The sequence below is a fragment of the Felis catus genome, chromosome C1 (genome assembly GCF_018350175.1).
Source record: "Felis catus isolate Fca126 chromosome C1, F.catus_Fca126_mat1.0, whole genome shotgun sequence".
Taxonomy (NCBI): domain Eukaryota; kingdom Metazoa; phylum Chordata; class Mammalia; order Carnivora; family Felidae; genus Felis; species Felis catus.
This window is the reverse complement of record NC_058375.1, coordinates 166886077-166912956: the sequence shown is the minus strand read 5'-3', so window position 1 is coordinate 166912956 and position 26880 is coordinate 166886077. Positions and strand designations below refer to the sequence as shown.

The 26880-nt window shown below is 37.7% G+C and overlaps 1 protein-coding gene across 8 annotated transcripts in view; it reads left to right on the top strand.

The window, feature by feature from the left end:
- CCDC141 (coiled-coil domain containing 141) overlaps nucleotides 1–26880 on the top strand; it is a 227767-nt gene that overhangs the window by 100214 nt on the left and 100673 nt on the right. For all 8 annotated transcript variants that reach the window (XM_019838320.3, XM_019838319.3, XM_019838318.3 and 5 more), the window contains exon 7: nucleotides 4843–4959. In XM_019838320.3, coding sequence (XP_019693879.3) covers nucleotides 4843–4959 — 117 coding nt within the window. The remainder of the gene's footprint in view (nucleotides 1–4842; nucleotides 4960–26880) is intronic.

Sequence of the window (26880 nt, the reverse complement as noted above, 5' to 3'; positions counted from 1 at the left end):
CACACATCTGTTATCTCTAATGCGATATTTCCATTGATTCCCCTTGGTGGTATATAGAACCTATTTCCATGTTAGAATTAGATTCTATAACTATGGTGTTGTGTTTTGGTTTTTTATCTTAAGAATGTTCATAAACATAGCCTATAAGAACCATTTCTTTCCTCTGGAATCCTTTGGTTCTGCAGTGAGAAGAAAAACATTAGACAAGAAAGTATGAATTCTGATCATGACATTTCTGCCTCTACCTGTGGAACTTTCCTCTTACTGGTTGTGTGAAGTTGTTTAACCTTGTAACACACCTCCTGGGTGTGTTTCCTCATCTGCTGAAAAGCAAATCTCTCCATAGAGGAGGGATGTAAAGATTGGATGAGGTAACTTGTAACCTGGCTAGAGTAGTCCCTGCCCCCTTTCTTCAAAGGTTGGGTTCATATCTTTTACTTTCATTTTCATTCCCAACAGGGTGTTGAGGTGGGGATGGGTTGTCCAACAAGCTAGCCCTTCTTTGCCCACTTAGTGCTCTCTTCCTGCCTTTCCCCTCAACTCTCCTTCATGCATCTTCAGTTGCTGCGTTTGAGTCTCAAAAAATGCTTGAGTCTCGTCTAATCAAATAAAGAAAAAAAGTGCAGAGAAGCCCCTTTGATTGCCTCTCCTTCCTTAAAGCTGTCATTACATCCCTCCTTTACTGAAGAAATAAGCTTCTTTGGAAGTGTCATTAACTCTACTTCCTTAGCCTCCACTCAGTGGTCCATAAATGCTTACCAACTGAGATATCATTTCAACGTTCTCCTGTCTCTACTCTTTTAAATTGCCTTTAATTAAAACTCAGTCCTGGAGCACTTGGCTGGCTTAGTCAGTTAAGCGTCCGACTTCAGGTTAGGTCATGATCTTACAGTATGTGAATTTGAGCTCCGTGTCGGGCTCTGTGCTGACAGCTCAGAGCCTGGAGCCTGCTTCCGATTCTGTGTCTCCCTCTCTCTCTGACCCTCCCCTGCTCATGCTTTATCATTCTCTCAAAAATAAATAAACATTAAAAAAACTCAGTCCTTAGATGTACAATTAACCAACATGGATAGTCTGAATATCCTTGAATCGTGGAACCATTCAGTAAAGATACAATTCAAGTCACATATGTGATTTCAGATTTTCTAGTAGCCACATTAAAAACATAAGGAGTCACATAAAAAGTGAAAAGCAATTATACATGTTGTTTAAGCTAACAAATCTAAAGTAGTAATTCAATATTTAACCAATTCTAAACTTCTTAGCAAGGTATTTTTATTATTTTGTATACAAAGTCTATGAAATTTGCTTTATATTTTATACTCAGAGCACATCTCAGTTTGGGCTTGGCACAATCCAAGTACTCAATAGCCATTTGTGGTCAGTGGCTACCATATAGGATGGTGCAGGTCTACATACAGCATTTGAGTGCATTTTCCTGGCACTCATCCCTAATTTCCAAGGCAGCTCTTGGTTCTCATTGAACATCCCTGATCGCTCCTTCTTTGAATCTGCTGACTTCCCTTCTCTATTTCCCTTCACTCCCTGATAGGTGTTCCCCTTCCCTCCCCAAAAAAGATCTCTACTCCTTCTCTATGTTAGTTTTACCTCCACTGGGCACTGAGTACCTAGAATGTCATATAAAACTGGTAGGATGATCATGAACACATTACTGAGATTAAGCTGGAAGGTAGGAACTGAGAAGAGAGAGGAAAAATGTTGCCATTTCTCCCTTAATCCATCACTGCCCGGAACTGATTTCCACTGCATACTCTGAACAGTTTATTTCTTCCTTCCTATCTATATCCCCTGAACTCTTGGCTCATGTTTTCATCCTCTTGCAAGGACCATGTTCTACAGAATGTTCTGATGCATCATTTACTGTACTTCTCACTCAGGCTTTTGGACAGCAGCTGATATAATTTAAACGCTTATAAAAAGTGCTCTTGGAATATCTATGCAGCTGTCTGCACTAGCTACTTGTGAGATGCAATGACTGATTTATTAGGTGGCAGAGTATTATGGTTGACATACTCTCAGTAATTTAGGTGTCCTGATTTTACATCAGAAGGACTCTGAGAGCCTGTTCTGTGTGCATCCCACAGCACCGCACAGTAAATCTGATCTAAGAGGCTGCTCATGTGTGTGATGCCTCATGATGAGATGTAACACCCCTACGATGAACTACTTCTGAGTTTTATACCAACTTGTTTTTATGTTTCTTCCCAGGGTGCATTTGGTAGTAAAAATGTGTAGATCTAGAGAGTCAGCATGCTTTATCAGGAAGGTATGTGATCAGAATGCACAGAATACCAACTTAGATCTTAAACTGCATTTGCCTATAGGGAATAGTATTGCCATACAGGAATAGTATCCTTTGGGTGTTGAAATAGTATTTGCCAAATCTAGGGGATGAGGTCAGTAGATACCTTTTAAAAATCAAAACAACTCACTCCTTCCTTTCATCACTGATGGCATGTGCTAGATGACAAGACTTTGACTCACAAAATTGAGTAGGATTATCTGAGAGTTCAGGGTTCTCACCTGTTTTTAGAGATTAGCAAACACCTGTTTGTACCTATTTTTTATTCACTCAGATTCTATATTAACTTTCCCTATTAAAGCATTCTTGAAATTTCTGAGTTCCTCCCACATTGGCTAAGAATAAATAAAATTCACTTCCAGTATTTAATAAGATAAATGCTCTCTTTAAGTTAGTTATATTCATGATCCATTTTTCTTTGATGAAGCCTTTAAATCATTCCTCTAGTTGTGTATTTATATGGGCTTACTGCATCTTTTGTGAGAAATTATTTTAATAAAAATAAATTAATGAATAAATTTTTAAAAAATTAATGTTTATTTATTTTTGAGGGAGAGAGAGAGAGCGAGCGAGCGAGCGAGCACACATGCAAGTAGGGAAGGGGCAGAGAGAGAGAGGGAGACACAGAATGTGAAGCAGTCTCCAGGCTCTGAGCTTTTGGCACCGAACCCGATGCGGGGCTCAAACTCACGGACCGCGAGATCATGACCTGAGTGGAAGCCAGATGCTCAACTGACTGAGCCACATAGGTGCCCCATTAATGAATAAATTGTATAGCTCTTGATAAAATACTCTCTGTGGGCTCTAATATGCATACTGTACATATCATCTAGTTCTAATTGGGTTAATAGAAATACGGATTATCTTCAAATAATTGTAAATACACTAATACAATATGTAGATATGGAGGTTATCTAATGTGCACATTATCCACAGCTTACCAAATATTCTGAAAAAAATAAGGTGCACTTCACATGAAAATTGCTGTAGGGTTACTATTACTTTTTAATTGCACGGTTGTTATCTTAAAATGCCAGTTAGCAAAGATTTCCAGTTAGTGGAAAGCTGGAGAAACCCTCTTGCCCCCAGTTGTACTGCTTATTCCATGCTGAAAAATGCTAAGTGTTGGTATAAACCATTTTATCTCCTAACCAGCTTTGTGATATCAGCCCTGTATTGATAATGGAATGTTCTATTCTGGGTAACTCCTAACTTGATTTTTGTGTAGTGTGTGTGTGTGTGTGTGTGTGTGTGTGTGTGTGTGTGTAGGAGGTACATTTATTATGTGGAGAGCTTCAGGACTAACCTAGCTTTCTCTTTGACCACCTGGTTCATGCATTTCTCCATGTTATAGGAGTTCAGAGAAATCCCAAGGCTGTTGCGGACAAGACAACCTAGTCTGTAAAAAGACATAGTATAATGTTTGAGCACTGCCCACCATTCTGAATGGGGTGCCAGGATTCATTTTTCAGGTTTGAAGTAATTCTCCCTAATGACCAGGGCTGTAAGACTTTAGGTGATCTAAGATGGCAGCAGGGCACAGTGGAAAGAGAATGAACTTTGGATTAATGTAGGTTTGCAGGCAAATCCTGGTTCTGCCTCTTACTATATGGCCCTGGGTAAGCTGCTTCACCTCTCCTCACCACTACAGTGATGATATCGTACTTGTTAGAGAGTTGTGGAGAGAAACAGAAATGAGGCCCAAAAAGCAAGTAGCAAACTGTCTAGCATGTTGTGTGTGGGCTCTTAGGGATCAGTAGCTGTGATGTGATCATGAAGATAATACTGTGTAGGATTTGAGAGTGAAATCCTCTTTGATTTGACTGGAATAAGGAATCTGCATCTAGGGTCTCCATATCAGCAGTCCTATGTCCACTTATGTCACCATTTAAAAATGTGCAGCTTCTTTCAAGTCTTTTGCTATTTGTTGTTTCAACCCTGTGTAAAGCCTGTATTATAAATCAAGTCTAAATGAGTGTGAGTCATGCCCTTAGCTATTTGCTATATCAACAGAATTTTAAAAACTTCTCCATTTTCTGAATACAGATTTTCATCAATTGCAACAAACTAAGTATTTTTGCATTGTCTTTTTAGAGTGGAAATATAATTCTACATATGCTGTTTAATAGCTTCATGTGAGTTTATGTAATAACTATACTCACATTCATATTCTTATCCAGAAAAGATTTATATCCTAAAAGAATGCATGATTTATAGACTGCAGGAACCTATTTTGTTGTTAGCAGATTTTTGAATTATTTTCTTTATTCCGTGTAATCTACTGAACTGATATATCATTTTCATGCTTTTCAGGAATTGCCCTATTTTTTTCTCTTATGTAGAGATTGAAATGAAGAAAAAATAAAACCCAATCATATGAATTTAACATGTGAAATGAGCTTATGTAAAAAGAGACTGAAATAGCTTAAGTTTTGAAAAATTAAGAAAATACTTCTGAATTTCTACTTGCCTTTTCTAATCACTTGAAATTTGGTTTCTCTTTGTTGCTTCTTACCTAGGTTACTTGTTGGTTTCAGAAAACCATAAAAGATTTGCAGGAACAAAGTCTGGGCTCATCACTTTCAGATAATGAGGAACTAATCTGTAAGCATGAGGAATTGATAATAAAAGCAAAGGTAAGAGACATATTAAAAAATAATTTAAAAATGCATAGACTTCTTTTGAATACACTTCTGTAGGTAATATAGAGAAATACCAAAACTCTCTCTGAGTAATCACTATTTACACAGAAAAGATTCTGATAGCATTAGCTAATACCACTGCCTACTGACTGGGCTTCTAGAATAATAACCAACAAAACAGCCTCTACAACAATAATAACTATCTTCTTTTGAATAGTTAGTATGTATCAGACACTGTATTCAAGAGATGCGTTATATAAATGATCACAAACCCATAAGGGGTAGGTATTGTTTTAGAGATCAAAACAAACAAAAAACAGAGGCTTGGAGATGCAAAGTAATTTGACCAATGTAATGTATCTTGTCAGTGGCAGAGCTGAAATTTGATTCCAGGTTTTGTCTAGCTCCAAGGACCAAACTCTCAAACTACATTCTTCTAGCTTTCTAAAAAAATCTTTTCCCTACACTGAAGTCTTATTATGCTATCACTTTTATGATTTCCGGGTATAGTTTCTTGCTGTTCCCACTTACATTTCCCCATTTCCTTGACTTGTTTCACATTTCTTCTTTTTGTAAAAAAGTAATGGCTACTGGCCAGTCAACCACTTGTAGGTATGTGGAATGTGCAAAATGGAATCATGAGATACTGAAAGCAAGATGAGCAGAGTGGCCGGCTGTGTAGAGGGGCTCCTCTCCCCCTGGCGTCTTGTTATTTGGAAATTGATTCATTTGTATGTGTGGGGTCTATAAATACTTTCCAAAGTTCTTTACACGTGCCCCATTTTAATCTGTAAGGAAACAAAAGTTCATTTGTAGTAGATTGAGTGGGAACAGTGAAAACTTTAATCAGTATCAAGACTTAGAGAACTTTCTATTATTAATATCTTGGGTGGTTGATAGCTATAGATTACAGCAAGTCTTGAAACTCTGGAAAACAATGGGCAAGCACTACTAGATAAGGGTTGAAACTAAGGAAGACAAACCAAATAAATATTTACATGTTTGGAAGGGTGGGATTGGCAGCAGGCATGGGGAGGGGGGACAGGCAGGGGAAGCAGTAGACTGCATTTATCTGGACTGAAGTCTCAGAGAGATCATGATGCTTTTGTTTGTTTATTTATGGCTTCTCTCTGAACACTGCAGTATACATAGGTATCCCATGTGTTTGGTTTGAATATTTGCCTGATCGATAAAAGATTCAATTACAGAAGACTGTTACGGGGGATGATTTTTTAAAGTTCTTTAAAGTTTTTCCGCAATTGGTTTATCTGTTTAGGAAATTATTATTATTTTTTGTTGTTGTTAAGGCTAAACAGCAGTTTATTCTCTGAGTGTCAAACTCTTAAGTGTTTTTCAGTGAAAATTCTATCAAAATCCCTAAATGCTAAGCCGAAGAGATGACCTGAATTGCACAGAACGGTCGCCTCCTTTAAAACAAACAAAAGTGGTTTATTCACAAAATTTAGACATACTTGGAGTTATATTCCCTGTAATACATGGTTCCTCACAGCCCTGAGGAAAATCTCACAGTCTGGAGAAAGTATTTGTTGACCTATAACCTCAGTTCTTACAGGACTTTGACAAGTTCTTTCATATAGATAGTAATGTTCTACTTCTATCTTTCACAACTTTAATTGGCTCCTATTTCTTTATCCCTTCTTAATGCCTGACCTTCTAGCTCATGGGTGCTTTTACTGAACTTCTTCTGTTATTCAGCCCTGTTGCCAACTTCTTCACTTCAGCGATTCCGTTTTTCATGCCGTTGCCTCACACTGATTCATCTTTGTAATTGTTTTGTCTTGCTTCATTTATCTAATGTTCTTCTTTATATCTTAAGATATACTTTATTCATATATTAAATGTTTGATCTGCCCAGGGCCTTAATTCTACTTCCTCTGATTCAGGTATTTCAGTGTGTTGTGTGTGCTCATCAGATGTTATTTTTCTCTAGTTAATATTCCCTTGGGATATCAGCAATTTTTGACTGGCAAGGCATGGAAGGCTAGTGGTCTAACCTAGTGGTCTAACTGGTAAGGCAGTGAAAGCTAGTGGTCTAACTTTACCCCTTCTAGATGAGTTGGGGTGGGGGGAAGGGGCTGGGTGCCCTTGAGTGCAGAGAGCTTCTGTTGTTTCAATTAGGGTTCAACCATTCCTGGTTTTCCCCTCTACCCCAGACACATACAAAGAAGGGGACCCCTTGAAGGATCTCCCACTGATTGGACTTTCAATCCTGCTTTGTTTCAAGACCCATTTCCCGGGGTTAAGTTCTATCCCTTTCACTTAGTGAGAATTAGAGAGGGCTCACTAAGAAACAGATCAGTTTGATTATCTCTCATATAGTAACCATCTACCTGGTCAGATTCCAGTGTCATCTTGATGTTATTTCTTCCCTCTTGTATTGAGGGAACTGGACTGGAGCCACTATTTTCTGTCCCCAAAATGGTACATTGACAAGCACTGACCAAGTAGGTGCAGAAAGAAAGTGTCAAACCCAGAAAGTTGTCCCCTGGCATATCTCCTGCCAGGGTGTCTAACTTTATTCTATTCTAAGACATATGCTCCTGACACTGGGACCCAACCACCTTTTGGTTCCTCATGGAAAGTTCTCATATCTGTAAACTTTCTTCTCACTTTGTTGGCCTTTAGAAAAAGGACCAACTACATACAGAATATGTAGGGCCCATCGTAAAGTGAAAATGTAGAGGCTTTTCTTAATAAATTGCTGAGATTTCAATACAGCAACAGCAGAGCATTAAACCAAGCATGGGGCTCTTCTAAACTCAGGGCCCTATGTAATTAGTCTTATTTACGGTGTTAAGTGTTCTGCAAGGACCTACCAACATTTGCGGGTTAGATACTTTCCTTAGCTACCTTGGACTGACTGACCCTCTTCCTACCTGGATGAACAAGTTTTCTAAAAAATAGATTATAATGTTATAATGGGTTATGTCCACATTTTAAAAATGGCTCAAATCTCTGCTGTCACTTGCTGTGTAACTTTGGGGGCATTTGATGTCTTTTAGCCTTACCTTCCTCACCTATAATGAGGAGGTGTGAAAACTCAATTAGAAAATATTTGTGGGAAGGGGAAGAAAAAAAAAAAGATAAGGAGGGAGCCAAAGCTTAAGAGACTCTTAAAAACTGAGAACAAACTGAGAGTTGATGGGGGATGGGAGGGAGGGAAGGGTGGGTGATGGGTATTGAAGAAGGCACCTGTTGGGATAAGCACTGGGTGTTGTATGGAAACCAATTTGACAATAAATTTCATATTAAAAAAATATTTGTGAAAGCACCCACATTTTAGTAGTGGCTCAAAAATGTTTTTCTTTCCCCATGAATGGTGTAAATGTTCAAATAGTTTTCATGTGTCCTTTTTCAACCATCTCATTCCTTGTTCTTAGGGAAGGATTCCAATTTTATATGACCTTAAGCATGAACAGGCATATTATATTTTGGAGTTTTGTTTGGGTATGGGTATGAGGAAGGGAAGGGGGAATGTTTCTTTCAAAGGAGGTTTAATGTATAAATAAGGCCTCAAGCTGGGGATTTATTAGTGAAACTCATAAATAATCTGGTAACACAGGGAAAGTAGGTGTTTCTGCTCCCCACAGCTAAATTGAACAGCAGGAAGCTGTTCTGTATTGCTTGTTAGTCTACACAGTAAGTTCTTTCTAAATAAATTTTGAAAATGCCTCTATCATTTCTCACTGGAATATATTCAAATAGGAATTTGGAAAACTTCCTATCTCTTAATAAATATGATACCTTATTCAGAATGTGTTGAAATAATTGAACAAAAGGAATTTTTATTATAATCTTTGACTATGAGTAAATTGTATTAAATCATTATACTTTGTTTACCAAATAAGAAAGATATTTTCCTTTTACATATGTCGCAGATAAAGAAATAGCAGACATTGATGATTATAAACCACCTTTTGGTTAAGAGCCTTACATACTCCTAGATTTTCTCATATATGAATTTGATTCCCCAAGGCTTGAATTCAAACTTTGGAGCTCACAGTTGTTTTTAGGATGTGTTAACATAGTATATAAATAAATACTTCCTTATTATCTCTTTTGAGGAGGTATAATCATTCCTTCTCCTATACATCAGAAATAATGTTCATATAAGAACTGCCTTCAGGAATGAACTTGAACTTCTATTGGGAGGAAAACTTTTCCAATTTGTGTGCAGTGATTGGTGCCTACAAATTAATTGACAATAGATTAACAGGAGTAAAGACAAGGTTTATTTTCATATATGCATGGGAGATCACAGTAATGGAAAATTTGTGGAATAGCCAGAAGTTCAGGTTTATGTATATCAATTTAACAAAAAGGGGGTGGGGGCTGAGGGCCCCAGTGGAAGGGTATGGAAGGTTCTGTTGGGCTTTTTGATGTAAATGAAATGGGCAGTTTGTATTCTTCCTGGCTGGAAGTTTCCCAGTGGGAGAGTTTATGGCAGCTGAATTTATACTTCCTGGTACTAAGAGTCAGTCTTCTTTCAATTAGGAAATTCTCTGGGAAGAGAGTCAATGGTAGTGATATTTTCAGGAGACTTTGCTTAAGTTTAGGTAATATTTCTTTCTGTGACTGCAGATTGTTTAGATGTTTTCAGTTTAAAGTAATTCTCATACCACTGTGGTAGGCTATTAATCCTCTTCTGTTTCTTCAAAGCTTGGTTTAGTTCAGACCCTTTGTAGTTCATGCATACTAGAAACACCTGGGCTTTGAAAAACTACTGAGATCTGAACCTCGTGCTCAGAGATTCTAGGTAGTTTGGGTCATCAAATTAATTAATTTTGTCAATCTTAAAATGGTTATGTTTTTATGAAAAAAGCAATCCAGATTTCTCCTTCTAAAAAAACTGGGAGATGTGGTAATATCAGGCTCACCTTTTCATATAGACATAACAACACTTGGCTGGAGCCCTGTAATAGCTATTTCCTTTAGAGAAGGCATATGCACTCCAGTTTGCCACAGTCCCTACCGTTCCTCATTACTACCTCCCCTCCCACCTTTGTTTTACCTCATTCACATTATGTGCCCAGCCCCTGTAAGCATTTGGGTTAGAGACATGATGAGCAATGAGGTACCATCCAAGTATAGTAGTGGTGAAACTGATTTGCATTTTTGAAGATTACCTTGGAAACTGTGAATAATCAGAATGAGAGGGAGTGATACTGAAGACAGGAAAGTCACTTAGAAAGTGTTTCAATTTTGATGAGAACAACTTTAGGTGGAGTGTAATGTCTTTTGAGATTGAGGATATCATGCCTTGTTTGTTTGTTTTTTTAATATATTTATTTATTTTGAGAGAGAGAGAGAGAGAGAGAGAGAGAGAGAAAGACAATCCCCAACAGGCTCCATGCTGTAAATGCAGAACCTGATGTGGGCCTTAATCCCACAAACTGTGAGATCATGACCTGAGCTGAAACCCAGAGTCTGATGCTTAACTGACTGAGCCATTCAGGCACTCCAATCCCCATCTTGAAGGTTTAAAAGAGACTTATAGCCTTGTTGTTCAACATGTGGCCCACAGACAGCAGCAGCATCTGAAAGTCTTAGAAATACAGAATCTCAGACTCTAACCACTAAACCTTCTGGGTCAGAATCTGCATTTTAACAAATTTCCCCAGAGGATTTGAATTGACACTAAAGTTTAAGAGGCACTGACTTAGAGGTTTTCCCATTTATTTCCTGTATGTCCATATTCTCCTTAATTTTCCAGATGACTATATGTTGTTTATGAAGTCCTTGGCTAACAATGATCTTTGGTATTCTGACATGTATAGAAATATCATCTTCAATGTTTTCATATAGTAGAATTCACATTCCTCAGTTCAAGATTAAAACCATCTTCCATGATTCATCATCTAATCCGATTTTCCAAGTCATTGAAAATATTTTCCAGTTGTTGCTGAGTGATTTCATAAATTGGATTTGTGATCTTAGCCTCAAGTTCCTTCAAAAAGTATTATTTGGAGATCTTAAAAAATACCAGTCCTTAAGTCCCACATAAACTGTATTTAGAGGAAAAAGCCAAGTTTAAAGTTACAAAATATTTATGACTATAAGATAAGAAAGTAAAGCAGAATCTCTTGCAAGCTTATTTGAATAATTTAAATGCATAATTATCATCAGTAGAGCCACTACAAGGAAGCGGCTCTTTAAAAATATTATGTTTATTGTTTTATTTTTCTGATTACATAATACATTTTCATTTTAGAAAAATTAGAATATACATAAAACTAAAGAAATGTGAAACCACACTGTGTGGATGTGGATGGGAATGGGAAGGAAATAGAAAATATACATAAAATTGAATATCCCCAAACTGGGTATGTGAGTATAATATACTATATGTTTTTATATACAAAATTGTGTATGTATTGTTTTTATATACAAAATTGTGTATGTATGCACTGTGAGTTTTCCAATTAGCATTATAATCAGAAGCATTTCTCCATTGAAATGCATATTTTAAATATTTTAATGATTACATGTTATTAAACCATATACCTATATCATACATCATTTTCTTCTCATTGTGGCACGTATTAACCTGTATAAAGAAGCTGACTATTCTATTTAAATTTTCATTACATCCCCAAATTCTTTCACTGAAGGTCTGTGAGAAAATGGTAAAACCACTATAAAACATACTGCTGCAGCGAGTCAGCTTACATCATCTCTGGTGATTATAAGGAAAATGTATAAAATGAAGCAGAGTTTGTTTCTTTTATAATGTTTTATGTAATGGAAAAAATAAAGTGGGGTCTGGGTCTGAAATGTCTCAAGGCAGAAATTAAGTGAGTCCCCAAACAGTAAAGGCACCTGCATTAGTGCATTTCAATTCCTCTGTCTTCATTTTAGTGAATAATTTGTTTTACTTGTCTGATTTTTTAATGAACTTCCCAATTAAAAGCAGATGTCACTTTTTACAGAACATAAATTAGAAACAATTTCATTACTAACAGGCAAAATAAGTATAAATAGTACTGCATTTGCCTGTAAGCATTGGGAAAATCTACAATGTGATGGGCTTTTTCACGTTGGTAAACTTACTGGAGCCTTAACTTGTGGGTTAATTTAAAGCTTAGTGAACCATATGCTTTCATTTCTAGGGGAAATTTGATTTAGAAAGTCCCTCAGAAATGTTTATGCCCATCTAAGAAAGAGGTGAGTTAAGGAAGGAAATAAAGAACATTGTATTCCATGATCACCAGGTTTAAAACTACCTGCTGTCATTTTGTTTACAGAATCTTCACCAGCTCGTTAAGTTTAAAGGCTTAGAAAAAGTTTCCTCTCCCTCTTTTTTTACTTATGACTTTTGCAATAATTCTTTATACGTTTTCTTCCAACCCCTCCCTTCCCCCTCCTCCTTTCCCTCCTCCTACCCCCCACTGCCATCCACCTTCCTCCTCCCTGTCCTCTTCCTCCTTCTTCTCCTTCTCTTCCTTTCCTCCTCCACCTTCTTCCTCATTTAGCCCTTAAATAAAATTTCCACAAAACATGGATTTGTATAGTTAAACTATTATTACAACTCAAGGTAATACTGCTATCATAATCATAATAGCGAAAATGAGTCGATTTAAAGCAGACACCAGAGAAGCATTTTCTTATGGCTTAACACACTCACCCCTTAAATCCCTACAACCTTTCTATTCCACTTCAGCATCCACTTGGAGGCTTTCAATACGGAGGCCTTAGATCTCTGTGATGTTCATCATTCCAAAGGCCTTCACCTCAGCTTCCCAGTCCTGTGGCCGCACTTGGTTCCAGAGCATCATCTGACCCTGCTCTCCCCACACTCCCTTTCCTTTTGCCCTTTCCTGGCTTCCCTCCTCATAGTCTTCAGCCTGGGCCACCAGCGCTACTTGTGAGTAAACTCAATCACTCATTTTCTCTGTTTCTACTTCTGAAAGAAGATGAAACATTTGCAGAATTTTCTGATTAGATCTATTTAAAAGGAAATGGCCTATTATGGGTTAGCCTCATGAATCCCTTTATTTATTTATTTATTTTTAAATGTTTTTTTTTTTTTTTGAGAGAGAGAAACAGAGAGAGTGCGTGCACACAAGTGGGGAAGGGCAGAGAGAGAGAGAGAGGGAGACACAGAATCCGAAGCAGGCTCCAGGCTCCGAGCTGAGCTGAAGTCAGACACTTAACTGACTGAGCCACCCAGGCGCCCCATGAATTCCTTTATTTAGCATCTGTTAACTCCCTGCTCTGTTCTCCATAATAACCAGTACAAACTTTTATCCTCTTTTAAAGCTCCCGGACAGGCTTTGCTTAACCTCAGAGTCACTCAGCCACAAAAGGTAAAATTGCTTGACTCTTTTCTTCTCTGCCCTTGTTGTCTGAAATTTCCACCTCTTTTCCAAAGCCCCTCATTTCCAAATCTAAGCCTCTGTCCACTGTTCTAGGTCCCACCTTTTCCATCTTTTCAGTTTGAGTCTCTCTTCTTAATACCTCATTTTTCAGTCACCCATTCCCATCTTCTCTCAATTACATTTTAGTGTCACAAAATCAAAAACAAAACACTGCTGCTCAACCCTTAAGATACTATTCCACTTTTTCCTTGGCTACTGTTATGGCTTGAATTGTCTTTCCCAACATTCCTATGTTGAAGTCATAACACCCAGCATGTCAGAATACGATCTCTTTTGGAAACAGGGTGATGGCAGAAGCAATTAGTGAAGATGAGGTCATTAGGGTGGATCCTAGATCTATATAGCTTTTTAAAAGGGGACATTTGAACCCAGAGGCAGACATGCACAGAGGAAAGATGATGTTAAGAGACACAGGGAGAAGATGGCCCTTGACAAATCCAGGAGAGAGGCTGGGAACAGGTGCTTCCCTCACTGTTCTCAGGAGGAACCGACCCTTCTTTTTTTTTTAATTTTTTAAAACTGTTTATTTTTGAGAGAGAGAGAGCTTGAGCGGGGGTGGGGCAGAGAGGAAGGGAGACACAGAATCTGAAGCAGGCTCAAGGCTCTGAGCCATCAGCACAGAGCCCAACAAGGGGCTCGAACTGGTAACTGTGAGATCATGACCTGAGCCGAAGTCAGACACTTAACCGACTGAACCACCCAGGTGCCCCAGGAACTGACCCTTCTTATCATTTCCATGCCTTCCACATTGTTTTAGTCTGTGCTCTCAGCATTCAAGTTTTTCCCCTCATTTTCTTCTTCTTTTTCAAAGTTAATTGCAAGTGATAGTGTTGGAGTTGACATGGGAAGAGTGAAGGTAAAAAAAAAAAATAGGCATAGCCTGAGGTCAGCTTGGTTACCAAAGAGGAAGAGGAGGAGAATGAACACAGAGTGTGCTTCAAAAATGAAACCAGGGGCAAGTGTTAAACGCCTTAGTCAGAAAAGCTAAGCGGAGACAGAAGCTGTAAACAGACTTCGGTATGTAATTCAAGATTGGGCCCCACAGAAGTTAGCCCAGAAGCAAAACAAAGAGAGTAGCATTCACATTTAGGGTGTCTAGACAATATTTTGAGGTCAGCACATGGGGCAGAGAGGGTCTATCTAAAGCTCTGTCTCCATTCCAGCCTAGACGGTGAGCCCTATGCAAATCTTAGCCCGATGACCTTGGGACACAGTGTCAATCCAGACTCCTTCTCTGGGAAGCTCTTGGATACTCCCAGCACCTGCCTTTCCCTTCTATTATTTTTTTAAGTTTATTTTTATTTATTGTGAGAGAGAGCAAGTGGGGGAGGGGCAGAGAGAGAGGGAGAAAGACAATCCCAAGCAGGCTCATTGCTCTCAGCTCAGAGCCGGATGTGGGGCGTGAACCCACAAACTGTGAGATCATGACCTGAGCCGAAGTCAGACATTTAACCACCTGAGCCACCCAGGCACCCCTCCCTTCTTTTTCTCACAGAGCATTGCTTATTGTTTAATTAAAGCAACTTTTCCATCCTTGCTGGCATTTCAGTTGTTCACATGTCTGGTATCTCCACATGTTCAATTTCTCCACGGCTGTGAATTTCTCTAAAACAAGGCCATGACATATTCATTTATGGATTTCCTGAAGCATCCAGTAGAGGAGTCTGGGACACCTAGCATTTGTTGGGTCAGTAGATGACTCTATTAGAAACAAAGCTGGCGGCAACATGTTACCCCATGTTGGCCCTTGCCAGACTTCTAAATTGCTGTGGTTTGTAAGTGACTTTCAGTTTGGCTGGGAGGTCATGAGTCATTCTCTCTACTACATAATTATGGATTAAACATAATTTGATAGGAAGACTTGATTCTAAAGCAACAGAGAAATAATGGTCAAAACTTTGTGAAAGATGGATGCAGTGTTAGAAGGAAAGAAATCTGACCTACACTAATGTGTGAATGTCTGCCACCTTCTTAACAATCCATGACTTTTGTTTTTCTTCTTCTTAAAATTTTCCACCACCCCATCCCATCTCTAATTTTTTAAAGTAAATGTTTATTAATCTAAACACAAGAGTGGAATTTCAGGCAATGTTGAAAAGTGAGGTGATTTGCAGAATGGCCAAACCCAACGCTGCCTCTAACTTCTACCTGCTATTTTTTTTAAATTTTTTAAAACATTTATTCATTTTTGAGAGACAGAGTGCTAGTTGAAGAGGGCAGAGAGAGAGAGGGAGACACAGAACCCAAAGCAGGCTCCAGACCCTGAGCTGTTAGCACAGAGCCTGACAAGGGGCTCAAACTCACAAACCATGACACTGTGACCTGAGCCAAAGTCAGAGGCTTAACTGACTGAGCCACCCAGGCACCCCTAAGTTCTACCTACTCTTAAAAGTAAAGTGTTTTTTTGTCATCTTTTTTCCCCTTTTTTTTCTTGAAAGTTTGTCCCTCTTAATTCCCTTGACTTATTTTGCTCATCCCCCACCCTTGTCTTTTCTGGCAACCACCAGTTTGTTTTCTATATTTCCTGAGTTTGTTTCTGTGTTCTGTTCTTGTTTGTTCATTTAATCATTTGTTTTGTTTTTGAGATGGCACATGTAAGTGAAATCATGTGGCATTTGTCTTTCTTTGTCTGACTTATTTCACTTAGCATGACACCCTTTGGTCCCAAATGCCACGTTATCTTCTGAAGCTGAAAAATAGCACGTCCTATGATGGTAATAGGGCATTACAGGCACAGAAAGGGTGTGCAGGGTGAATTCTTTGTAAACCTGGTATTTGTAATACAGAGATCCCCTGCATTGTGAATCTGGAGATTTGAATCATTTTTTTTTCCTTTTTCAGCTTGTTGAGATATAATTGACACATATAATTGTAAGATATTTAAAGTGTACATCTTGATGATTTGATATATGAATACACTGTGAAAAGATTGCTCCCATAACAATTAACACATCCATCACCTCACATATTTATCTTTTCATGTGTATGAAAACAGTTAAGTTCCACCCTCTTAGGGAATTGCAGTTATACAACAGTGTTATCCACTATAATCACCCTGTTATACATTAGATCTTCAGACCTTACTCATCTTATAACTGAAAGTTTGCCAACCCTTTTACCAACCTTTCCCTATTTTCCCAGCCCCCAGCCCCTGGCATCCACTTTTCTACTCTTTTTCTGAATTTGACTTTCTTTCTTTCTTTTATTTAAGATTCAATATGTAAGTGATAAAGATACTTAAAGATTCTCATTCATGTGTACAGTAAGTCCCTGAGAAAGATTTAAAGAAACTACTCACAAGGGGGCTCATAGGGAGTATTCAGATAGGGTTAGGCACCTCTCCTTTTGTATGAACTGTCATGCTAACATGATCACAGTGTCTGATGTCACTGTATGTATAGTACAGATGTTCTACCCAGACACTCACATCTTGAAAAATACTGTCACTTCTTGCCTATCAGTAACCAGCACTTTCAAACACTGAATGTTCAAGGACACATGTTACGGGCTTCAAACCATTTCTGTAAGATGTTCCTGCAATCTGGGATTGCTGTGCAGCATTACCTTACACAGCAGTTGGCTTGTGCAGTCATTTTCCTTCTCTGCATTCCAGGTACAAGAAGAACCACTGGCTGTATATATTACACACATGTCTGCACATTTGTAAATATATCTGGAAAATACTGGGTATTTGGTTTCTTCTTGCTACTTTAGATTTGTGATCTTATTTTTCTTATAGGCAACTTTAAGCCTCTTTTCTTCATAGCCCTTTTGAATAGGCTGTTCTCACTGAAGAGGCTTGGAGCTTATTTGGGAAGAATCCATGAGAGCATTTGCTAATGGGATAGGAGTGTGTGAGTGTATGTGTGTGTATGTAAGAGTGCATGAGTGTGTATGTGAATGTGTGGGTGAGAGTGTGTGAGTGTGCATATATGAGTGTGTGTGTGTGTGTGTGTGTGTGTGCGCCTGTGCAGGCAAAGGTCGGTGGTAAGTACTGAGGAGCCTAAGCACAGCCTTTCCAGAGAGACAGGGTCAACAGGGTCTCATGAACAGAATTCCCACTCAAATGTCTTCCACCTGGTTCCCTCACCTTAAAGGCAACTCAATCCTTGCAGCTACTTAGATCAAAAGAGTCTTCACTTCCTAGAGGAAATCACCTGGGCTGTATCTTCTAAATAGATCCAGAATCCTATCATTTCTTACCATCTCCACCACTGTCCTGGGGACTGAGCCACTTGCATGTTTGCCAAGCTCATTGCAGTAACCTCCTCACGAATCGCTGTGCTTGCATCTGCACCCGTGTCTCTGTACCCCTCCCCCTCCATGTATTCTTAATGATAGCCCTGTGGTTTTATTTATTTTTTAACTTAATTTAATTTTTCTTTTAGCTTTTCATGACTACTTGTTATTTACCATCAATTTTAAATGCATTTTTTATTATTTTATTTTTTTCAACATGATAAATGTACTTTTTAATCCTCACCCCCTATTTCCCCTATACCCCTCCCCACCTCCCTTCTGGTAACCATCAGTTTGTTCTCAGTAGTTAGAAGTCTGTTTCTTGACCTGCCTCTCTCTCCCTTTTTTCCTTTGCTCATTTGCTTCCTAAATTTCACATATGAGTGAGACCATATGGTATTTGTCTTTTTCTGACTTATTTCACTTAGCATTATGTTATCTAGTTCAATCCATATTGTTGCAAATGGCAAGACATCATTATATTTGATGAATAATATTCCATTGTGTATATATACTGCATCTTCTTTATCCATTAATCTATCAATGGATACTTGCACTGCTTCCCTAGTTTGACTATTGTAAATAATGCTGCAATAAACATAGGGGTGCATATACCCCTTTGAATTAGTGTTTTTGTATTTTTTGGGTGGTGAGATTCCTGGATTGTAAGGTAGTTATATTTTTAATTTTTTGAGGAACTTGTATACTGTTTTCCACAATGGCTGTACTAATTTGCATTCCCACAAACAATGTGAGAGGATTCCTTTTCTCCACATCCTTGCCAAAATTTTTTGCTTCTTGTGGTTTTGATTTTAGCCATTCTGACAAGTGTGAGGTGATATTTTATTGTAGTTTTGATTTGCATTTCCATGATGATGAATGACATTGAGTATCTTTTCATGTGTCTGTTGGCTCTCTGTATGTCTTCTTTGGAGAAATGTCTGTTCAGGTCTTCTGCACATATTTAAACTGGGTTGTTGTTTTTGGGTTTTGAGTTGTATCAGTTCTTTATATACTTTGAATACTAACTCTTTATTGGATATGTCATTTGCAAATATCTTTTCCCATTCTGTATGTTGCCTTTTTAGTTTCATTAATTGTTTCCTTTGCTGAGCAAAAGCTTTTTATTTTGATATAGTCTCAATAGTTTGTTTTTGCTTATATTTCCCTTGCCACAGGAGACATATCTAGAGAAATGTTGCTGTAGCTAATGTCAGAGAGATTACTTTCTGTGCTTTCTTCAAGGATTTTTATGGTTTCCAGTCTCATATTTAGGTCTTTAATCCATTTTGTGTTTATTTTTGTGTACAGTGAAAGAAAGTGGTCCAATTTCATTCTTTTACATGTGGCTGTCCAGTTTTCCCAGCACCATTTGTTGAAGAGATTGTCTTGTTCCCATTGTATATTCATTCTTCCTTTGTCAAAGATTAGTTGACCATATAACTGTGGGTTTACTTCTGGGTTTTCTGTCCTATTCTATTGACCTATGTGTCTATTTATGAGCCAGTACCATACAGTTTTAATTACTATAGCTTTGTAATATAACTTGAAGTCTGGAATTGTGTTTTATTTCTTTTTGTTTTGTTTTTCTTTCTTAAGATTGTTTTGGCTATTTGAAATCTTTTGTGATTTCATACAAATTTTATGATAGTTTGTTCTAGTTCTGTGAAAAATGCTGGTGGTATTTTGATAGGGATTGCATTAAACATGTAGATTACTTTGGGTAGTATAGACATTTTAACAGTATTTGTTCTTCCAATCCATGAGCATGAAATGTCTTTCCATTTCTTTGTGTCATCTTGAATTTCTTACATCAATGTTTTATAGTTTTCAGAGTAGAAGTCTTTTACCTCTCTGGGTAAGTTTATTCCTAGATATTTTATTATTTTTGGTGCAACTGTAAATGGGATTGTTTTCTTAATTGCACTTTCTGCTGCTTCATTATTAGTGTACAGGAATTCAATGGATTTCTGTACATTAATTTTGTATCCTGTGACTTTACTGAATTCTTTTATCAGTTCTAGTAGTTTTCTGATGGAGTCTCTAGGGTTTTCTGTATAAATTATGATGTCATTTGCAAATCATAAGAGTTTTATTTCTTCCTTACCTATTTGGATGCCTTTTATTTATTTATATTGTCTAATTCCTGTGACTAGGACTTCCAATACTATGTTGAATAAAAATGATGACATTTTTCATGATATTCATGACATTTGTCTTGTTCCTGACCTTAGGGGAAGCTCAGTTTTTCACCATTGGATAAGATGTTGGCTGTGGGTTTTTTCTATACCTATATTATGTTGAGATATGTTCCCTCCAGACCTGCTTTGTTAAGGGTGTTTATCATGAATGATAAGCATGAACGATGTAGTTTGTCAAATGCTTTTTCTCCATCTGTTGAAATGATCATGTGGTTTCTATCCTTTCTCTTATTGATGTAACATATCATGTTGATTATTATGCAAACATTAAGCCACCCTTGCATCCCAGGAATAAATCCCACTTGATTGTGGTGTATGATTTTTAATATATTGTTGGATTTGATTTGCTAATATTTTGTTGAGAATTTCTGCATCTACATTCATGAGAGATACTGGCCTGTAGTCTCTTTTCTTGTGGTATCTTTATCCGATTTTGGTATCAAGCTGATACTGGCCTCATTGAATGAACTTGGAATTTTCCTTCCTTTTGTATTTTTTGTAATAGTTTGAGAAGAATGGATATTAACTCTTCTTTAAATGTTTGGTAAAGTTTGCCTGTGAAGCTGCCTGGTCCTGGACTTTTGGTTTGGGGGAGTTTTCTGATTACTGATTCAATTTCATTGCTGGTGATCCATCTATTCAAATTTTCTATGTCTTCCTGCTTTAGTTTTGGTAGGTTATATGTTTCTAGGAATTTAGCCATTTCTTCTAAGTTGTCCAATTTGTTGGCATATAGCGTTTCATAATACTATGTTACAATTGTATTTCTTTGGTGTTGCTTATTATTTCTCCTCTTTCATTAGTAATTTTGTTTATTTGGGTTCTCTCTCTTTCCATTTTTATAGTGAGTCTTGCTAGAGGTTTATCAGACTTTTTTTAATGTTTTTTTTTTGAGAAAGAGAAAAAGAGAGAGAGAGAGAGGGAAACAAAGAGAGGGAAGGAGGGTGGGAAGAAGGGAGGGAAAGAGAGAGAGGAACAGAGGATCCAAAGTGGGCTCTGCACTAACAGCAGTGAACCCAAAGCAAGACTCGAACTTGTAAATCGTGAGATCATGACTTGAGTTGAAGTCGAATGCTCAACTGACTGAGCCACATAGACACCCCGTGGTTCAGCAGTTTTGTTGATCTTTTCAAAGAACCTGGTTTCATTGCTCTGTTCTATTGTTTTTTTTTAAATTTCTATATCATTTATTTCTGCTCTTATCTTTATTATTAGACTTTAGTGGGTTTTTTGTTATTGTTTTTTGTTTTTTTCTGGGTTTGTGTTTTATTCTTCTTTTTCTAGCTCCTTTAGGTGTATGGTTAGGTATTTTCATTGAGATTTTTCTTGCTTCTTGAGGGAAACCTGTGTTACTATTTACTTAGAACCACTTATGCTGTATCCCAAAGATTTTGTACTGTGTTTCATTTTCATGTGTTACCATGTAGTTTTTCATTTCCTCTTTGATTTCTTGGTTGACCCATTCATTGTTTAAGAGCACATTATTTAACCTCCATGTATATGTGGTATTTCCAGACTTTTTCTTGTGGTTGATTTCTAGTTTCATGGTGTTGTGGTCAGAAAAGATGCATGATGCATTGTATGACTGATTTTTTTTAAATTTGTTGAGACTTGTCTTGGGGTCTTATACATGATCTATTCTAGAAAATGTCCCATGTGTACTGGAAAAGAATATGTATTCTCTTGTTTTAGGATGGAATGTTCTGAATATGTCTGTTAAGTCCATCTGGTCCAATGTGTCATTCAAAGTCACTTGTTGATTTTCTGTGTGGATAATATGTTCATCAATGTAAGTGGGGTGTTAAAGTCTCCTATTATTATTGTATTACTATCGATTAGTTCCTTTATGTTTGTTATTAACCATTTTATGTATTTGGGTGCTTACATGTTGGGTGCATAATATTTGCAATTGCTATATCCTCTTGTTGCATTTTCACCTTTCTTATTATATGGTGTCCTTCTATGTCTCTTGTTACAGTCTATTTTAAGGTCTATTTTGTCTTATATAAGCTGCTATCCCAGCTTTCTTTTGGCATCAATTTTTATGGTAAATGTGTCTCCAGCCCAACACTTTCAATTAACAGGTGTCTTTCAGTCTGAAATGAGTGTCTTGTAGGCATAATATATATGGGTCTTGTTTTTTATCCACTCTGTTGACCTATGTCTTTTGATTGGAGCATTTAGTCCATTTACATTCAAAGTAATTATTGATAGGTGTGTGTTCATTGCCATTTTGTTACTTTTTCCCCCCCAATAGATTTTCGCTGATCCTTTCTTCTCTTGCTCTCTTTCATGGTTTGTTGGCTTTCTTAAGTGGTATACTTGGATCCCTTTCTCTTTATTCTTTGCATATATGCTACGGTTTTTGATATGTGGTTATCATTAGGTTTGTATATAACATCTTCTACATCTAGCAGTCTTTACTAAGTTAATAGTTGCTTAAGTTTGAATCCATTCTTTATTCCTCTCCCTTCCATATTTTAGGTATATAGTATTGTATTTTACACACTTTTATTTTATGAGTCTCTTGACTGATTTTTACAGAAGTACTTGGCTTTACTGCTTTTTTTTAATATATATACTCTTACTTATGATCTTCCTTTCCACTCATGGAGTCCCCTTTAATATTTCTTATAGAGCTGGTTTAGTGGTCATAAACTCCTTTAGTTTTTATTTGTCTGAGAAACTCTTTATCTCTCCTTATGAATGATTCCCTTGCTGGATAGAGTATTCTTGGCTGCAGATTTTTCCCTTTCAGCATTTTGAATATATCATGCCACTGTCTTCTGGCCTGCAAAGTTTCTGCTGAAAAATCTGCTGATAGCTTAATGGGGATTTCCCTTGTATGTAACTGTCTCCTTTTCTCTTACTTTTTTAAAAATTTTTTCTTCATCACTACATTTTTCCATTTTAATTACTACGTGTCTGGGTGTGGACCTACTTGGGTTGAACTTTTTTTGGGATCTCTGTGCCTCCTAATCTGGATATCTATTTCCTTCGCCAGATTAAGAAAGTTTTCAGCTATTATTTCTTCACATAAATATTCTACCCCCTTATCTCTTTCCTTATTTTCTGAGATCCCTATAATGATGGATGTTATTATACTTGATGGAGTCACTGTGTGCCCTATGACTATTCTCAATCTGCATAATTTTCTTTCCTCTCCTTTGTTCAGCTTGGTTACTTTCCATTACTCTGTATTTCAGGTCATTAATTCTTTCCTCTGCTTCATCTAGCCTGCTATTTATTACATCAAGTGTATTTGTTTAAACTTTAAAGTAATTTTTTTGTTAAGTTTATTTATTTATTTATTTATTTATTTATTTATTTATTTAGAGAGTGCATGAGCAGGGGAGGGGCAGAGAGAGGGAGAGAGAGAGAATCCCAACCAGGCTCTATACCATCAGCACAGAGCCCAATGCAAAGCTTGAACTCACAAACTGTGAGATCATGACCTGAGCTGAAACCAAGAGGAAGACTCTTAACCAACTGAGCCACCCAGGAACCCCTCCATCAACTGTATTTTTAATTTCATTTTGTGTTCCTGATCTCTTTTTGGTCCTTTTATATCTCTATGTTAAAGGTCTCACTGATGTCCTCCACTCTTTTCTCCAGTTCAGCGGGTATCTTTATGATCATTACTTTATTTATTTTTTTAATATGAAATTTATTGTCAAATTGGTTTCCATACAACACCCAGTGCTCATCCCAACGTGTGTCCTCCTCAATGCCCATCACCCACTTTCCCCTCCCTCCCACCCCCCAGCAACCATCAGTTTGTTCTTAGTTTTTACGAGTCTCTTATGGTTTGCCTCCTCTCTCTGTAACATTTTTCCCCCTTCCCCTCCCCCATGGTCTTCTGTTAAGTTTCTCAGGATCCACATAATAGTGAAAACATATAGTATCTGTCTTTCTCTGTATGACTTATTTCACTTGGCATAACACTCTCCAGTTCCAACCACGTTGCTACAAAAGGCCATATTTCATTCTTTCTCATGGCCACATAGTACTCCATTGTGTATATAAATCACAATTTCTTTATCCATTCATCAGTTGATGGACATTTAGGCTCTTTCCATAATTGGGCTATTGTTGAAAGTGCTGCTATAAACATTGGGGTACAAGTGTCCCTATGCATCAGCACTCCTGTATCCCTTGGGTAAATTCCTAGCAGTGCTATTGATGGGTCATAGGGTAGATCTATTTTTAATTTTTTGAGGAACCTCCACACTGTTTTCCAGAGTGGCTGTACCAGTTTGCATTCCCACCAACAGTGCAAGAGGGTTCCCGTTTCTCCACATGCTCTCCAGCATCTATTGTCTTCTGATTTGTTCATTTTAGCCACTCTGACTAGCATGAGGTGATATCTGAGTGTGGTTTTGATTTGTATTTCCCTAATGAGGAGTGACGTTGAGCATCCTTTCATGTGCCTGTTGGCCATCTGGATGTCTTCTTTGGAGAAGTGTCTATTTATGTCTGCTGCCCATTTCTTCACTGGATTATTTGTTTTTTGGGTGTGGAGTTTGGTGAGTTCTTTATAGATTTTGGATACTAGCCCTTTGTCTGATATGTCATTTGCAAGTATCTTTTCCCATTCCATCAGTTGCCCTTTAGTTTTGTTGATTGTTTCCTTTGCAGTGCAGAAGCTTTTTATCTTGATGAGGTCCCAATAGTCATTTTTGTTTTTAATTCCCTTGCCTTTGGAGATGTGTCAAGTAAGAAATTGCTACAGCTGAGGTCAGAGAGGTTTTTTTCCTGCTTTCTCCTCTAGGGTTTTGATGGTTTCCTGTCTCACATTCAGGTCCTTCATCCGTTTTGAGTTTATTTTTGTGAATGGTGTAAGAAAGTGGTCTAGTTTCATTCTTCTGCATGTTGCTGGCCAGTTCTCCCAGCACCATTTGTTAAAGAGACTGTATTTTTTCCATTGGATATTCTTTCCTGCTTTGTCAAAGACTAGTTGGCCATACTTTTGTGGGTCCAATTCTGTAGTCTCTATTCTATTCCATTGGTCTATGTGTCTGTTTTTGTGCCAATACCATACTGTCTTGATGCTTACAGCTTTGTAGTGGAAGCTAAAGTCTGGGATTGTGATGCCTCCCACTTTGGTCTTCTTCTTCAATATTACTTTGGCTATTCGGGGTCTTTTGTGGTTCCATACAAATTGTAGGATTGCTTGTTCTAGCTTTGAGAAGAATGCTGGTGCAATTTTGATTGGGATTGCATTGAATGTGTAGATAGCTTTGGGTAGCATTGGCATTTTAACAATATTTATTCTTCCAATCCATGAACATGGAATGTTTTTCCATTTCTTTATATCTTCTTCAATTTCCTTCATAAGCTTTCTATAGTTTTCAGCATACAGATCTTTTGTATATTTGGTTAGGTTTGTTCCTAGGTATTTTATGATTCTTGGTGCAATTGTGAATGGGATCAGTTTATTTATTTGTCTTTCTATTGCTTCATTATTAGTGTATAAGAATGCAACTGATTTCTGTACATTAATTTTGTATCCTGTGACTTTGCTGAATTCATTTATCAGTTCTAGCAGACTTTTGGTGGAGTCTGTTGGGTTTTCCATGTATACTACCATGTCATTTGCGAAAAGTGAAAGCTTGACTTCATCTTTACCAATTTTGATGCCTTTGATTTCCTTTTGTTGTCTGATTGCTGATGCTAGAACTTCCAACACTATGTTAAACAACAGCGGTGAGAGTGGACATCCCTGTCGTGTTCCTGATCTCAGGGGGAAAGCTCTCAGTTTTTCCCCATTGAGGATGATGTTAGCTGTGGGCTTTTCATAAATGGCTTTTATGATGTTTAAGTATGTTCCTTCTATCCTCACTTTCTCGAGGGTTTTTATTAAGAAAGGATGCTGAATTTTGTCAAGTGCTTTTTCTGTATCAATTGACAGGATCATATGGTTCTTTATGATCATTACTTTAAATTATCTTTCAGGCATATTACTTATATCTATTTTGCGTCGGTCTCTTGCTGTGATTTGGTCCTTTTCTTTCATTTGGGAGATGTTTCTCTGTTTCCTCATTTTGTCTGACTTTGTGTGTCTGTTTCTGCATTTTAGGAAAGTAAGTTACTTCTGTTGCACTTGATGACAATAGCCTTATGAAGAAGAGGTCCTATAGTGCCCTGCAGTACAGTGTCCCCTGTTCCCCAGATGCTGGCACTTTAGAGAGTGTCTCCTATATATGTTGCATGTGCTCTGCTGTTGGGTCTTGGCCTCTTTTCTTCAGTTCAGTTGTCTACATCAGCTGTCTTTGCCTATTATTGGCAGCAAGATGTGCAGTGGTTGCTTGCCAAACAAGAACTACCCTTTCTGCTGTCCAGACTGAGGTCTCATAAAACATGTGGGTCTGGGGCACCTGAGTGGGTCATTCGGTTGAATGTCTGACTTTGGCTCAGGTCATGATCTCATAGTTTGTGGATTTGGGCCCTACATTGGGCTCTCTGCTGTCAGTGCAGAGCCTGCTTTGGATCCTCTATTTCCCTCTCTCTGCCCCCTCCTGTTTTTTCTCTCTTTCTCTCTCTCTCAAAAATAAATAAACATTAAAAAGAAAACATGTGGGTCAGGAGATATGGTGTTGGTAGGGTTGGTGCTGGTCTTCTAAGGGAGGAACCTGCAGTGCTGGGACTCAGGGGAACATGGCTGGGAAGGGCAGATCTGCTGAAGCCTGAGGTGCAGGGATGGGGAGGACAACTTGGTGTAAGAAAGTTAGGTAAGTAGTGTGGGTGCATGCTGGTTCCTGCCAGCAGCCTTTGTTTATGCTGGAGGGTGGGTTGGGGAGTGAAATGTCACCTGCCAGCTCTACTTGTCTTTATTCTACAACTTCATCACTTTATAACAAACTAGATAATGTACTGATTTTTTATGTATATTGGTTATAAACAGAATAAAATAGTGGTGCACCACCGCTATCACTAACATTGGAGTTCCCCTGCCAGCCCATTACTGATTTCCCTGGCTTAGATGAAGTATTTAGGGGAATGCCTTACATGGAACAGGACTGCCAAATAAATGTTTGTTGATTAAATCAATAATCAATAATTGATTAATCAATAAA